Consider the following 13,659-nt stretch of genomic DNA (forward strand, 5'->3'; position numbering starts at 1 on the left):
GTGAAACAAGTCCAGGTAAGTGCAATTACTCCTATTAACCCTCCCACCTACCATTCCCATCTAAGTATGGCTATGGCATAGAGAGAAGAAATAAAACTGAGTCATTTGTTTTCTGAAGTTTTAGTTCAAGAGGCTGGCAGACCTACTGTCAGAAGTTCTTTTCAGTACTGCATTGCAGGAAAGGCAGCTATGGGTGGGGGCTTCTTTACTGTTTTGTTTTTTATGAAAATTACCTGTACTTTTCAGAAGCAAAGTACTTCTGAATCCTTTTCCTCGCTGTTGTTTTGAATCTAGTCAGCTACTGATTAATATTGAGAACTAATTTTTGCAATGTATTTTACTGAAAATAAGTTTACAAGTTCCTTTGCAGCTTTTGGCAGGAGTAGCTGATTTCAAGATTCTGAATCTTGAAAACTTTTTTTTTAGTAATGAATGAAGGAAATGGGTGTTAATTCTGTTCTGTAAATTGTACTTGTACTTCAATAGTAAGCTCTCTGGATTAATTTCTGTTATCTCAGAGGGCTAGTTTCTTGGCATCCTGATTAATTTTCTAGTTGTACAGCATGTGTTTTTGCAGTTTAAAATAAGCATGCAGATCAAAAAAATCATGCTGTCTAATAATTCAGATATGGTAAATTGTGTTGAGTATACATGTAATGAGCACCCTAGAAAAATTATGTTGTTCTTATCTGTGATATATTTTTAAGCTACTAGGCAAGCTGATGCTGCTGGGCCTGTTCCAACAAGTAAATCATCTTCAGTAGGAAGCTTTTATCATCTTCCATCATATCTGAAGTTATACGATGTCTTGAAAGCAACCCATGCTAATTATAAGGTACTGCATGATATTGTTTGATTGAATTAGAATGGGGTTGGACAATCACTTTGTGTTAATTTAAACGTGGCTCTGCTTGTATTGAGACTTACTTCTTTGCCTGTGTAAACAGTTTATCCAATAAAAGAAAAAATTAGTCACCACCAATAAAACCAAAAAATAACCATATCCAATAAAAGAAAAAATTAAAGTCACCACCAATAAAACCAAAAAATAACCAGACAAAAGCCCCTGATAGGCATTGTTACCCTATTGCTTGTTTCTCTGCTGTCACTAATGCTAGTATCAAATGACACTTTGCTGGCTTGGCAATGCCGAATGGATCCCAATCTCTGCTCTCTCCAGTTTATTCCAGGGTGAGCTGGCTTTTTCCTCATTAGTTCAGGTAAAAGAAGATGCATTCCCTGGAGGCTTGGTGATCTGATTTGTACACTTCAGGGGTGTATTCTTACTACACCTACTGTGTTTCTGACAAGTACATTATCCCTTCTTCATTACTTGTCAGCATCCTAGGCCTTCCTGGATGCTGTACCTTCCTCAAGCAGTTTATTCCAGGATGAGCTGGCTTTTTCCTCATTAGTTCAGGTAAAAGAAGATGCATTCCCTGGAGGCTTGGTGATCTGATTTGTACACTTCAGGGGTGTATTCTTACTACACCTACTGTGTTTCTGACAAGTACATTATCCCTTCTTCATTACTTGTCAGCATCCTAGGCCTTCCTGGATGCTGTACCTTCCTCAAGCTAGAAGATCCCTTTATTTTTCTTAGTCAAAATGAAGTCCTGCATTTCCAGCAATTCATAAGGGAGTCTAAGGTGTCAGTGGTGGTGATTGAACTGTGCTGAAATTTTAGGCAGAAGATCATTTTTTGTCAATACCCTCCTCTTTCTGTAATTTTTATCTTCTTGTCAAGTAATTGTTAAGAAAAAATGTTTTTGTTTTTTGGGACCAGGTTACTTTGGATCTCCAAAACAGTAATGAGAAGTTTGGATGTTTCTTACGGTCTGCCTTAGATGTTCTATCTCAAATCTTGGAACTTGCTACTCTTCAAGACATTGGAAAGGTATAAGATTTGTGTGGTTTTTTTCTTTTGTAGTTAAGTTGTCCAATATCTGTTGTCCTTACCATGGATTTTAAAATTGGTACTGCTGAGAGAGACAGTAGTCTGAGAAGTGTTGTGCTGCCACAATGCTGGGTACAGTGCTAAAGCAGATTTTCCAGGTTAAATTACTGCTGTTGAAAATTTGAGTAATTTTTTAACTGTTTAAGTTTCATGTGGAGATATTTCTTTCCAGTAAAATGGTTTGTCTTCTGTCATTCTTACTATAATAATATGTTTAAATAGACAAAAGGTCAGAAGGCATACTTCTCTCCTTCCTTTCCTGTGTCTTGATATTTTTTTCTCCTTAACTGTGGCATTATGCATTGTGGTATTTTAAGACTAGGAGGCAGATCTTGCATTTGCACCTGTGCTATTGTCCAGTTTTCGTAGTAATGCATTATATAGTGAAGAAAAATGCAATTAAGTGCACTTGTTTTTCTGCATTTCTAGTGTGTAGAAGAAATTTTGGGATACCTAAAATCATGTTTCAACAGAGAACCAACAATGGCAACAGTCTGTGTACAGCAGGTAAGGAGGTAACTTTTTGTGTGTCACTGGAAGGTTAATCCTGATGCTCTGTGGTTATCAGTTGGATATGAAGACTGGTCATTCTTTTAAGGGAAGCAGTGTGAGGAAACTGTAGCCCAGGCGGAGCAGAGCACATGTTTTCCTTAATTTTTGTGTCTTGTTCTGAAACCTGATACCATCTGAATAGTATAGTTTCTTCTTGAACTGCTTCCAATTCAAAGAACTATTTTAGCTAATGCTCAGAAAACAAGTTTGTTTCCTACCTTCCCAAATGTGTTCTGTAGCCAGTTCATTATATCAAAACCCTAGAAAGCGAAGAACTGCCTTACTGATAGATTTCGTGCAGGCTTCCAGTTCAACATTTGGGTTCAAGTCATCAAAGCTTAATTTTGATGGGTAGGGAGCTTTAGTACACTAATTTGAATTGACACATGGAAATAGCTTCAGTTGCAGAAAGAATCATATCTTTTTGGGTGAGGTGTAGATTGTTTCTTTTTTGCCAGCTTTTCACTGTCATCTTGTATTTGACTACATGATCCACAGTTTGCACTTTGACCTTTCCTCTTAAGTCATTTGGGAGGATGAGGAGTTAACATTTCAGGAAACAAAAAAAAATAACTTTTTTCTTCCTATTTTCTTCTCCAGTTATTGAAAACATTGTTTGGGACAAATCTGGCTTCTCAGTGTGATGGCTTGTCTTCAAACCCCAACAAAGCTCAAGGCAAAGCTCAACGCTTAGGTTCTTCCAATTTAAGACCTGGTCTCTATCATTATTGCTTCATGGCACCATACACACATTTTACACAGGCCCTTGCTGATGCTAGTTTAAGGAACATGGTTCAGGCTGAGCAGGAACACGATGCTTCAGGGTAACTTTCTTATCTTCTCTTATAATGTTAACTTCAATTAGAATGTACTTTTATTGTTTTTCATAAATGCAAGTATCATAGGGGATAGCTAAGTAACTTGAAATTACAGTATTGTGTATTATTTATTTATTGTAGACTTAAGCAGAGTAATCTGTCTTGGTAGTGAGATCCTGAATGCAACACTGTATTGATTATCACTAATGTGTTTTCCAAATCAAAGCGAATCATTAAAATGGATATCATTTTAAGTTTTTTTTAAAAGCATAATAGTTTTAAATGCTTGCATGCAAAACTATTTCATTAATTTGTTAATTATAGCAAATAGTCAGTAGTCTTAAAGGAACGGCAGAAGGATGACTAAGCGAAGAGCAGAAATTCTTTGTCTCCTAGATGCTTGTCCAGGAATGTATGTGTTCTCATCAAAGTGTACTGTGGGTTGTTTCTGCTCTTTTGTTTACTAAGATTCTTCAAGAAGCACTCAAGTAGACGAAGGAAGGGTGGCATTGGTAAAACAATATGCATTTAAGCAGAATGTTTTTGTCCTTCCATTTTTTTTAATGTGCGTGGGGTTTTTTGGTTTTTTTTGTGACAGATGGTTTGATGTGCTGCAAAAAGTTTCTACACAGCTGAAAACAAGCATTACCAGTGCAGCAAAACATCGTGCTGATAAGGTACTTGTATCTATGTACTCCTGAAAGAGCTATATCTTAGATTTAAAACATTTTTCTTCCTTTTAAAACATAAGTTAATTTTGAATCAGAGACCTGTTCATATATTAGATTACTTTAAAATCTCTCTATTACAGAATGCTATTCACAGTCACATTCGTTTATTTGAACCCCTTGTCATAAAAGCGTTGAAACAATATACTACCACAACATCGGTACAGCTGCAGAGACAAGTTCTAGACTTGCTTGCTCAACTGGTTCAGCTACGAGTTAACTACTGTCTTCTGGATTCTGATCAGGTTGGTATCTCACTGTTTTCGCAAATTTGTAATATGGGGATCTCACTGGCCCGCTTAATATTTACAGCAAAAATACTTGCAACAAACCATTCGTTATACTATAGGTGAAAACAGAGACTTAAAGGAGGGTAAGACTCAATTTCCCCCCCTCCCAACCACAAAAAGCTTCACATTTCTCATTTTCTATTGCATATAAATTACTTTCTAGCTCTGCAACAACTGCTTAAGAACTTTTCATCAGATTGACTTTAGGAACAAGGTGATGTGGATAATACGATCAGTGTTGTTAAATAAAACTTCATTTACAGAGAGAAATTCCTTCTCTCTATATTGAAAGTATGGACTTCTGTATGACTGATAGTGGTGAGCATCATGGTTGACAACCATTATTTAATTTTAGTGGCGGGGAGAAGCTAGTGGGAAATACAGTAGTCTATGTGGTTGTCCATATAAGCAGTAAATTTGTAACATAAATAAAACACTTAAATTTTATTTTACTACAGTATTTTCAGGTTTATAAGCTAGTATGAGTTGCAATACGTAACTTTCCTGGGAGTTCGTGCACAGATAAATCTTTTCAATGCATGAATACTTTGGTTTTTATCTTGGTTCAGAGCTGGGGTTTTGGTTGAATCTTAACTTCTTGATTATAATGCCTCAAATACTTTGTATTACATGAGTGAGAGAGAAAGTTATACTTAAAAATATATAGGCTGTAGGTAAAATGTGGCATAAGTTCATGCAAACCATAATAAGCTCTAACATTAAGATTCTCAAGATGTTCTGTAACTGTAGAGGGAATATTTCATAACATATTAGAATGAACTTTAAGTATAAAGGATTTTTGGTGCCTGTCTTTCTTTTCTCTCCTTCCAAAACATGCACTTTTGTATCTCTGTCAAAATGATTTCAAGTGGAAATTAATGTCTCTGTTGTACACTTTATTCTCTCCTTAGGTGTTTATTGGATTTGTGCTGAAGCAGTTTGAATACATTGAAGTAGGACAGTTCAGGTAAGAAATTAGCAAAGATCCTTTGAACAGTGCGGATTTACAACTGTCCTATTTTAAAGCATGCAGGGATTAGTTTTTTCTGGTTATTTCTGCCTTATGAGAAAGGGAGAGGTACCTTCAGGGCAATGTGCTTGTTTATTCTCTGGCTCTAGTGCTAGCCTTTTCAGATGATTTATGTTCGAAGTGGCATGGAAAAAAAAAATTGTAAGCCATGTTGTGCTGTTTCTCCATTTGGTATTGTGAAACCATTCCTTTGGGACCCTGCCCAAAGCTATGCTTTCAGGAATCAGCACTTCATTGCTAGGATTCAGGTGCTGAAGGGAGAGCTGCTACTTCCTATTGTGGACTCAGCGTGAATCCATTTGTATTCTGATCACCTGGTACGTCTTGTATAGTACCTAATAGATCATAAGCAATGCAGTGGAATTTTTATTGTCAGCCATTTATTTTTTTTTCTCAGACTTGAGTTTTTATGAAGTGATAAGTGGGTTTTTTTTTCTCTGTGGGTCTCCTGAAGAAATGCTCCAATGTGTGTCATGTGCATTAGGTAGTGTGTTATAATGTTATTAACTGTGTAATGGTCAGAGCTTGAAAGAAATCCCTTGGCAAAAAAACCCATAGTAAAGAAAAGTGTACAAAAACTGTATAAATACTGTATAAAAGCAGAACAACACATTCTTAAAAAATCTTACTGTAAAAAGATTCATTTTTACTGAACAAGGTTGTGCAATTCAAACTTGACACTTTTAATTTTTTCTTTTCAGGGAGTCTGAAGCAATTATTCCTAATATCTTTTTTTTCCTGGTGTTGCTGTCTTATGAGCGGTATCATTCCAAACAGATAATTGGAATTCCTAAGATCATTCAGCTATGTGATGGTATCATGGCCAGTGGGAGGAAAGCTGTCACACATGGTAATTAAAAAAGGCAAAAACAAAAGGCATGAACAGTCATATTAGTAATAGTTCAGCAATAAAAACAGTGTTGAATGTTAAGCTATAGAAAGCTGTGATCAACTGGTTGTTCCAGAAGATACTAGCTTTTAAATTTTTAATACATGAAATAAGTCTTAATTCCTTCAGGAAGTTTATTGTACCCTACTAACTCTGTTACCCCATATTTTGCATCATACATAATAGAAACAAAGCTTTTATTTGAAATACTAGATAATAAGTTCACAACATGTCAGTACTTTAAAGGCTTTGGTGTTAACCAAGTCCCCTTCCCTTTCCCTCCACTTTTAGCATTTAAGTAGAAGCATCTCTGTCATACTTCCCAGTGATTCTGCTGAGAAATGCTTTATAAAAATATCTCTTTTAGATCTATGAGAATGGGCAAATGTGTCCATAATACAAACTTTCTACTAGAAATGAAAAAATAGACATTATTATGCATTATAAGTTTGGGGTTTGTTTTTTTGTTTTTAGGGGTGGGTAAAACCTTTATTAAACTAAAGCACAATTTATTTTTAGTAGCTGAACTGTTAGAACAAGAAAACACTGTTCAAGAGTGACTTGTTTCATGCTAAAACAAACAAACAAATTTAATTTCAGCAATACCAGCTCTGCAACCCATTGTTCATGATCTCTTTGTGTTAAGAGGAACAAATAAAGCTGATGCTGGAAAAGAGTTGGAAACACAAAAGGAGGTGGTAGTGTCAATGCTGCTGAGACTTATTCAGTACCATCAGGTAAGAGAGAAGGACAGAGTGTCCCTGTTTATGGACTATGAAAGGGTAACGTTACTTTGCTAAAAGTGCTTCAGGAAATATTAATGCTTTTCTATACAAAACTTGAATAGCTGAACTCTGTGATCTTTCCGTATAGAGAGAGTATGCAAAGATTTTTGGGGGGTAGAGGAAAGGTTCTGCACTACAAATCAGCTCAAATAACATGTCTGTGGTATTTTATAGTCAAGCCTAGGTAACAAAGCACTGAGAAGCTACAGCTAGGATCATGATCTTGGTTGTGTTGCAGACTGAATAAACAGAAGGTTAGTGGAAGAGGTGTAATAAACTGGCATTCAAGAAACTTGAAAGAATGAGGGTAAAAGTGGAAGAGAGGACAGGATTAAAAGTAGGAAACATGCTGCATGGAGATGATACAGGTGTTCTTGTACAATAGCAATATCTTCAATAACATTTTAAAATATGAATTATTTGAATAAGGTAATGAAATTGGTAGTTAGACAGTTGTTAGCACTTACTACTTTGCCCCAAGACCTCATGGGTCTGTAAAACATGTTTGTGCCTTGTAGGAGTATAACAACTTTCTTAAATGTACTTTTGTTTAAAAGAAAAATATAAAAATAATTTTAAGAGTAGTGACATAATTTAGCATGGGATCTTATTGCTTATTCAGGTGCTTAACAAACTTAATATGCTTTTCCTTTCATCATGTAAAAATGCAGTTCTAGTGTATACTATTATAAGCAATGTATTTTCTGAGAATAGTTGGGAAGAAGTCAGTACATCTTGTCAAAATAATTTGCTAGAACTGCATGTTCAGATCGGGGTAATTTTGTGTATCCACATTTTCTTTTGAATTTGTAGTTTTATAATCATAAAATGACTAATATAACTAAATGAAACGACACTCTGTAGACACATGATGTGAAATAGTGAATAACATTACGTTACATAAGGTACTGCAATTGCCTGCAGATCCCCTTCTGACACACTTAACCTATTAAAGACCACTATTGCACTGCTCTTCCCACACCATCCCATTTGTAGTTCTTCTGTCGTGTTCCGCTGGTGTGGTATGTATAAACTAACCCCTGGGCAGTTCTGCTGTTCCCTGGCTGTGTCTGGGATGCTCTGTAGTGGGGTCCCTGTAATCTGAGAGGCTCCAAGAGCTGCAACCTTTAACTTTTTTCTGTCAAAACTGAAGCTACCATCCACGGAGCTCCAGAGTTCAACTCATTCAGCCCAGAATTGCTCCCGTCTCCTCTCTCGTGAGAAAGTTTTTTGGAAAGAAAGTAATCTGGTGATCTGTTTTTCTTTTTTCTTTTTTCTTTTTTTTTTTTTTTTTTGAATTGGCTGTGTTTCTGGATCTGAACTACTTGGATTTCTTTTACAAGTTCTCCGTCTAACTGGTTTTCTGAACCAGATTCTTTCATCCTGCTTCCCAGTCCATATATTAACATTCCTACCTGCTGTTTCTTTGGCCTCTCTGTTCGTCTGTGTGCTCCATTGTATGCTGTCCTATCAACTTTTGTATAAAAGTGACATATCTCAGGTGAATGTCTGTTCTGTTTCCTTGACCAAATTTAAACTTTATTTGAGCTAGAGTAAAGCAAGAGTATACATGTGGGAAATTCCTCCACTTTTTGTTGAGTATGCAATGTGGCATTTAGACTTACTATCCTTTTTCCAGTTGTTTGAGTAATCTTTTCACAAATGCCATTTAAAAAGGACCAAGAAAGCTTTTTTTTCGTAGTTTAAAGAATTTTCCAGTTACTTTTATAAAAAAATAGTAACTAAGAACAACTTTTAACCTCATGTGGGTTTTCTTGTCTCTTTTTTTTTTTTTTTTGGCAGATGGATTAAACAGTAAATATTTTTCCAACTATGGTATTACTTACATGTTTCCTCTTGGTTGTGGATGTTTAATTGCATTCTTTTGGGCTTTTTCTCAGGTGCTAGAAATGTTCATCTTAGTATTGCAACAGTGTCATAAAGAAAATGAAGACAAATGGAAAAGATTGTCCCGGCAAATAGCTGATATTATTCTTCCAATGCTTGCAAAACAACAGGTGATTATGTGAATTTTTTAATCTATAAGCATCTAAAATAATTGTTATAAAGTACGTATCGATAATGGCTTTGGGTGTTTGATTATTTTAATATGAAGACAGATTTTCTTGAAAGTGTGGTTGTCATATGTGAAAAAAACAATTACTACAAGGTAAACTAAGTATTTGAAGTTATGAAGGTCATATTTAAATGCATGTAGTATGCACAGTATCTTCGAGCCTGCCTCCAGAGGCAGCTCATTCTACTTCTCTTACATATATGGTTATATCAGAGTACTTATTGAATGGTGTGAAGATTCTCCCATGCTTAGAGAATGTCAAAATTATCTTTTTGTAACTGCAGTGGGTCTAATTGCATTTTTTCTTAGTGAAGAGAATGAAAGGACGTAATCTGAAACTGTGTTAATAAATCACAGAATCATGGAATAGCTGAGATTGAAAAAAGTCTAGATATTGTCTTAGGTCAAAGCAGAGTCTAGTGGAGCAGGTTGCTTAGGACCATGTCCATTGAAGTTCTAACAGTCTCCAAGGATGGAGCCTCCACGACCTCTATGGGCAACCTCTTCCAGTGTCTGAGCATCCTCACAGGCAGAAAACAAATAAAAAGTGTCTTTAAATGGAATTTTATGTATTTCATCTCATGCCCATTGCCTTTCATCGTGGTACTGGATACCACTGAAAAGATTCTGGCTCTTCTATACTTTTATTGTCTCCTCCTCCTGCTTCCCCTGCTCAGATACTTTTACACGTTGAGAACAATCTCCCTGAGCCTTCTCCAGCTGTCCTTTGTACAACAGGTGCTCAAAGCCTGTAATCATCTGTGTGGCTTTCTGCTGGACTCCCTCCAGTGTGTGCCTGTCTCTTACTGGACTGCACAATGGGAAAAGAGAGTTGGCCCTTTGTATCTGGGAAGAAAAGGATACTCCTTTTAGGAGAAAGAACTTGAATGCTGCTTCCTAAGCATCAGGGAATGTGTCTGTGATACAGCTTTCCTGGAATTAGAAACACTTACTTCAAGGATAAAAAGTAAAAGTAGTGCAATTGTGCCCTTAATATTCTTTACTCTCTGATGGCAGATCCCCACTCCCATGAGGAGATCTCGTGGTTGGAGAGAGTGGGCAGTTGTTGTGGATCAGACAACAGTTTTTTGAGCAAAGCTAAAATGCTGGCAAATTAAAATTGCTGTTTTGTATGAATCTGTGCATGTGCTCAACTATCAAAGTATTTAAGCAAGATAGGGTCATCCAGATTTCAACTCCAGTTCTTTGCTTTTTGCAGTTGGTTGTTTTACAATTTATCTAAAAACCTGATCAAGTAAGGTGTCCTGCCTCCGTTGCTGCAGTGTAATACCATTGTAGCTGTTCACTTTTCTGATGATTAGGAACTTTTTTCTCCTACTTACCTGCTTAAGTTTATTCATGATCAGCATTCTCTCTATAAATATGCCTGGTAGGATGTGCAGGGTAAGGAGAAAAGTTTTTAAATTTTATGACAAGTCAGGCTTCTGGTCTCATTCTCCGAATATGACATGTTTCTCCTAAGAAAATATATGTGGATGTATATTGAATTTCACGTGATGGATTTTTTTTGTCAGTGTTCTCAAAATTCCTGTGTAGGAAGGCCTGCATCGAAACTTTAATTTACCTTTCATAGCTTTTGGTTGATCTGAATTTTGTACTGTAAAGGACAACTTTATTACACGCAGGTTGTCACAGAAATGTTTAAAACATGAAATGGTACTTTGTGTTGCAGTTACCTTTTGTGGATAGTTACAAATTAGTTTTGTGTTTTTCTTTTACAGATGCATATAGACTCACATGATGCTCTGGGAGTACTGAACACTTTGTTTGAAATTTTGGCTCCTTCATCCCTTCGCCCTGTGGACATGCTTTTAAGGAGTATGTTTGTTACTCCTAAAACAATGGTAAGCAATTGTTTCCAGAGAAGAAAGAATCTGGTGTCTTTCATGCAAAACAAAAGAGCATGTGTTTCTCTTTCTTGATTTGCAATGTGGTGTTAAAGTGTCTGCAGCAGATTTTAGGAAATAATTGTTTAGAACTAATGTGATTTACCAACTGGGAGCACTTTATACAGGAACATTCTGCTTATGGAGTACTTGCTTTCATTTTGTATTTTGAGAATCAAGAATGTAAAGAAACAAACTGTTATAATAAAATCTAGAATGCAATTTAATAGGTAAATCACATTTTTCTTATGCAAGTATTAGTACTGTTTTTGTAGTTGAGAGGTTGTTTAACAGAATGAATATAAGCTTGACAGTTACCACAAGAATAGCGTTTTGGAAGACCCGAACATAAAAGTTATTTCCTGCTTGCTCCATTCTCAAAAGGCTCTGATTTTATACAATAGGTAATGAAGGTGTTAATTTTTTTAATAAATTCCTATGTTGTATTGTTTAAATTCATAAGTATTCGATCTTCGGTATTTTTGTGTTTTTGTGTTAGGGATCAGTGAGCACTGTGCAGCTATGGATTTCTGGAATTTTGGCTATCCTTAGAGTTCTGATTTCACAGTCAACAGAAGACATAGTTCTGTCCCGTATACAAGAGCTTTCCTTCTCACCATATTTGATTTCATGTCAAGCAATTAACAGACTGAGACGTGGAGAAAATGACACATCCACAACAGAGGATCGCACTGAGGTTAAACAGGCTAAATACCTGCCTGAAGAGACGTTTTCTAGGTATGTTGCCTTTTGAATAACTTAGGGGAAAAATAGATTTCTGAGAAATCACAAATATTTTATGCAATATGTACATACATATAGAACTGTTATCTGATAGGAATAAATCTGTTAATCAGTTGATAAGGAATGAATAATGAGATGGACAGTGGAGGGAGGAGATGAGCACTTTGTAGCAGGGTCTTTGGACTGTTCTGATACCTCTTCTCCAGCCAAGAGAAGGACCTAGTGGAGCTGTTAAAATGGGTGATTTCTAGACTTACTAAAATTAGGTCCAAAAACTTAACCAGTTAACCCTTCTTTCCCTCTGTGGGGACTGAAAGATGAGTCATCCCCTCAGTAGAAGCCCAAGTTATGTACTAGAATACTGGCAGCAGATGGATTCAAATCTATTAAGTTAGTCCTGTTCTTTTATTTCGTATTTTTAAAGAGCTGCCTTTGTCTAGTTAGCTTCCCATGCTGATGTCCTCAAAGTGTGACAAACTTCAGGCAAAAGAAGTGTGGAAAGATGACAATGGTATTATGTTGCCATAATGTTTGTCATTAAGGCATTATGTTCCAGTGTGGTGGGAAGCATTTGAAATAGCTATTTGTTTAAGAAAATAAGAACTTTTTACTCAAATATGGAACTTCTGATAGAAATAAAATCCTGTTTCTTATCATTCAGCTCACTGTGATGGGTAGAGGGAAAAGAGGCTTCTGAACTCCCTTAATGTGACCTTATGTCCAACAGGAGTGACTTGAGGAATGATTATGGCCAGGAGCAAGGATGGCTTTCCTCAAATGCTCTTTTTTGATGTTTGTTTTGATATTCCCCCCACCCCCGGCCTGAAGGTTTGATATGGAACCTGTACGGTAGAGCGTGGATAGATGAGGCTGTAAGCAGCTGAGTTACTGTGACGTGCTGAGTTACTGCTCCTTAGCTGAGCTGCAGTAACTGTCATGGTGTGTTTTTAGCTCTTTATAATTCACTATAAAGACACCATAGCATTTTGAATGTTTGCAGTGTAAGTGAGGTGTGCTGGTGTATGCATGCTATCATGACTTTAGCTGATGAGTAGGTAACCCAGTTCCACTATGTAATTATTGAAATGCTTGTGATCATCTCTCCATGCCAATAGCATTGTATTTGTTTTAGGTCAACCTGTTCTGTAGCATTTAATTTAGCATCCTATTTAGGATGAATGGACAAGGACTTCATATTTTATTTTTCAAACTCAGTTTCGTAGGCAAACATCATCTTATTCTGAAAGATGTTACGTTGATAATTTTTTCTATTGATTGTATACATGGTTTTTTCAAGGTTCTTATTACAACTGGTTGGCATTCTACTGGAAGATATTGTTACCAAACAATTGAAAGTGGACATGAATGAACAGCAACATACTTTCTACTGCCAGGAGCTGGGCACACTGCTTATGTGCTTAATACATATCTTCAAATCAGGTAATACTTTAAACAATGCCTTCTGTTGTAGCATGCAGCAACAGGGTGGTTTTTTGGTTCTGAGACAATTGTTGAATGTGTTGAACTACTGAGAAGCAGTACATAGGTGCTGAAGACATTCTGTCCTACTCAGTGTAAAGAATCTCCCAAACTTTATGCTTGTGCATGCAGGGTGCATTTTTCACATTTCTTCTGTCTGTGTGGAACAAAATGTAACTAGTGACTTTTCATCTCTCCATTTAACTGCCTAAAATTTTCTAGTCCAAAAATGCAAAGCATTCTGAATTTGTGTCTCTGTTTCTCATGGTTTTTCTCAAATTGGAGGTGGGTAAGTATGTCCAGGCTTAAAATACTGAGTTACAGACCACTGGTTCAGACTTATGACAAGGTAGGCTCCTGTTCTGTTACAGTTAATGTCCTTTCTGCCTGCTGATTTTCAGCC

The 13,659-nt window shown here is 36.3% G+C and overlaps 1 protein-coding gene across 1 annotated transcript in view; it reads left to right on the plus strand.

Annotated features, from left to right (window-relative positions):
* Positions 1-714: 714 nt before the first annotated feature.
* Positions 715-13,659, plus strand: part of HTT (huntingtin) — a gene marked incomplete at its 5' end in the record, with an annotated part of 42,187 nt that continues 29,242 nt past the window's right edge. Inside the window, 13 exons of the mRNA XM_010077879.1 lie at positions 715-835; positions 1,787-1,897; positions 2,387-2,464; positions 3,110-3,333; positions 3,926-4,004; positions 4,139-4,300; positions 5,257-5,312; positions 6,077-6,225; positions 6,865-7,001; positions 8,951-9,067; positions 10,869-10,991; positions 11,533-11,771; positions 13,075-13,217. Of these exons, the coding sequence (XP_010076181.1) occupies positions 715-835; positions 1,787-1,897; positions 2,387-2,464; positions 3,110-3,333; positions 3,926-4,004; positions 4,139-4,300; positions 5,257-5,312; positions 6,077-6,225; positions 6,865-7,001; positions 8,951-9,067; positions 10,869-10,991; positions 11,533-11,771; positions 13,075-13,217 (1,739 nt within the window). The remainder of the gene's footprint in view (positions 836-1,786; positions 1,898-2,386; positions 2,465-3,109; positions 3,334-3,925; positions 4,005-4,138; positions 4,301-5,256; positions 5,313-6,076; positions 6,226-6,864; positions 7,002-8,950; positions 9,068-10,868; positions 10,992-11,532; positions 11,772-13,074; positions 13,218-13,659) is intronic.

The sequence above is a fragment of the Pterocles gutturalis genome, unplaced genomic scaffold, assembly GCF_000699245.1.
Source record: "Pterocles gutturalis isolate BGI_N339 unplaced genomic scaffold, ASM69924v1 scaffold15968, whole genome shotgun sequence".
Classification (NCBI taxonomy): domain Eukaryota; kingdom Metazoa; phylum Chordata; class Aves; order Pterocliformes; family Pteroclidae; genus Pterocles; species Pterocles gutturalis.